This window comes from Myotis brandtii, unplaced genomic scaffold (assembly GCF_000412655.1).
Source record: "Myotis brandtii unplaced genomic scaffold, ASM41265v1 scaffold952, whole genome shotgun sequence".
Taxonomy (NCBI): domain Eukaryota; kingdom Metazoa; phylum Chordata; class Mammalia; order Chiroptera; family Vespertilionidae; genus Myotis; species Myotis brandtii.
In genome coordinates, this window is record NW_005371930.1 from 526,063 (window position 1) to 528,827 (window position 2,765).

General features: G+C 64.4%; 1 protein-coding gene across 1 annotated transcript in view; it reads right to left on the reverse strand.

Moving 5' to 3' along the window:
* LOC102257086 (tetratricopeptide repeat protein 38) overlaps window positions 1-2,765 on the reverse strand; it is a 9,107-nt gene that overhangs the window by 3,904 nt on the left and 2,438 nt on the right. Inside the window, exon 3 of the mRNA XM_014533175.1 lies at window positions 927-986. Coding sequence (XP_014388661.1) covers window positions 927-986 — 60 coding nt within the window. The remainder of the gene's footprint in view (window positions 1-926; window positions 987-2,765) is intronic.

Sequence of the window (2,765 nt, forward strand, 5' to 3'; positions counted from 1 at the left end):
CTGGTGCGGATCTGGGGATGGGAGCTCGGCCGCCTCTGCCCTGGCCTGCGCGTCCGGTCACGGGAGACGGACGCGGCCTCGCTGCTAAGGGGACGCTTGTCACAGCACATTCTTCCTACAAGCGCTTGTCCAGCTGCGGCCAGCTCCCTCCTGTACCCCCTCGCCTCCTCTCTCCGCTCCTCCCTGCACACGCGGCTGCGGTCACCGCTCCCGCTGGGCAGCGTGTCACCGAGGTCTCCGTGTCCCTGCACGGTCCGTCTCCCCAGCACTCCTCTTCGGGCACTTAGGGGGCGTCCACAGTCTCTCTGAGAAGCAGCTTATAGTGGAGCCAGTGGCAGACCCAGTGGGGACCAGGCGTCCCCCCATCTGGCTCCCCTGGGGCAACGCATCGGGAGCGTCCTGGGCTCAGCAGGTCACCCAGCAACAGGGACACTTGGTCTGAGGTGTGGCCGCAGGCTGCACATGACACGGCTGGTCTCCAAGTGCAGGCGGTGCCGGAGCCGGAGGAGGTTCAGGCCTGAAAAGCTATCAAAACCACGCAGCCCCTCACACATCGGGACAGCCCGGCCGGCCTGGCTCAGTGGGGAGGGATCGGCCCGTGGACCGAAGGGTCTCAGGTTCAATTCCCGTCCAGAGCGTGTACCTCGGTTGCAGGCTCAATCCCCGGCCCCGGTCAGGGTGCAAATGGAAGGCAGTCGATCGAGGTGTCTCTCTCACATCGATGTGTCTCTCTCTCCCTCCTCCTTCCTCCCTTCCACTCTCAAAAAAAAAAAAAAATCAATGGGAAAAATATCCTCGGGTGAGGATAAGTAAATAAATAAATGTGCAAACACACAGTAGGGCTCTGCAGGACGTGAGGGCAGGAAAGGGCGGAAAAGCGTGTCTCTCTCCGGACATTTTCACGGGAAACACGCCAGGCGTCTTACCTTTTCAATCAGATACAAAGCCCAGTGCCAGTAATTGTGACAAGCAAGCATGTCCGAGCCCTGGGGAGAGAGGAGAGAATCGGAAACGTCCCACAGCCCCTGGGAGAAAGGCCCGGATGTTGGCTTCTGTAGACCCCACACCCTGGAGTGTGGGAACACTTCCCGGGCGCCCCGCTGAGGCCGGTCTGAGCCGGCGTTCCCACGCCGCCTCCTTCAGCGAGAGGGACGGCGGGTCGATGCCTGCGCTTGCTGAGGAGCCTGAGGCTGGGGAGCCAGCCAGGTGTCAGCCTGAGCGAGGAGGCAGAGAACCAGGGGTCACTCAGCTCCTCACCCACCTGCCTTGTGTGTGGGGTGAAGTGAACAGGAAATCACCCAGCACAGGGCCCACCGTGTCCACCTGCACAGGGCCCACCGTGTCCACCCAGCTGCAGGGCCCACCATGTCCACCTGCACAGGGCCCACCGTGTCCACCCAGCACAGGGCCCACTGTGTCCACCCAGCACAGGGCCCATCGTGTCCACCCGCACAGGGCCCACCGTGTCCACCCAGCACAGGGCCCACCGTGTCCACCTGCACAGGGCCCACCGTGTCCACCCAGCACACGTGTCAGCCCGAGCGAGGAAGCAGAGAACCAGGGGTCACTCAGCTCCTCACCCACCTACCTTGTGTGTGGGGTGAAGTGAACAGGAAATCACCCAACTGCAGGGCCCACCATGTCCACCTGCACAGGGCCCACTGTGTCCACCCAGCACAGGGCCCACCGTGTCCACCCAGACAGGGCCCACCGTGTCCACCCAGCACAGGGCCCACTCTGTCCACCCAGCTGCAGGGCCCACCGTGTCCACCCAGCACAGGGCCCACTCTGTCCACCCAGCTGCAGGGCCCACCCAGTCCACCTGCGCAGGGCACCTGACTAAGCCGCCAGGGCCAGGGAGCCGGGGACTCCTGCAGGGATTGGTGAGCCCCCAGCAGGGGGCGCAGGCAGACGCCTGGACGCCAGCCCTTCCTTCTACCGCCTGCCCTGCAGCTGCCTCCTCCTCGCGGGCACCACCTCCATCCCCTGGAAAGGGCCTGGCAGCCCCTCCATGGCCCCTGGCCTCTCTGCACCTGTGCTGAGGACGCAAGCTGCCGCCCCCTCTCTGTCCCTGGGGTTTCAGAGACAACCGAGATGTGTAATTCCATCAGTTACCAATTGGTGTCTCTGCTCAGGCTGGCCCTTGGCTGGGGTACCGCCCCGCTCCCCCTCCTTCACCTGCAAACTCCTACACATCCTTCATCACCCAGCTCAAAGGCTGCCTTCGCCAGGAAGCCTTCCCTGACCACGTCCCCTCAAGCCCAGTTCGGTCGGATGCCTCCCTGGGTGCTCACTCCCCCGCGGGCCCTGGCCTGGGTGGCCCGTGGGCTGCCGGGAGCCTGCTCACTGTGCTTGACCAGGTCTTCTGAGGACAGAGAAGTCCAGGCTGGGCTCTCAGCGGGGTCCCCGGGGCCAGCACAGCCGGGAACAGTGGCTGGAGGAGGAGGAAAGCGCATCCCAGGCCACACTCTCCCTTCCAGAGCTGCCCGGTCAGGCCGGAGGCCGCCCTCAGACACGGCAGGGGACAGACGCAGACGGCAGGTGACGCGAGCTGGTCGGGAGTCGACCCCAGGAGCCCCAGCCGCCTCATCTTATAAGTTTGGAACCAACACCCAAGGGAGCTCACTTGGGGCCAGGGCTTCAGAGCTGTCACCGCAGCAGGTGTAAGAGGAGGACCCCAAGACTCGGAGGGTCACGTTCACGCCCAGGACCGAGCCAGGCCAGCAAAGCAGGGTCTCGGGAGACATGTGCACGGAAGGAGCTGA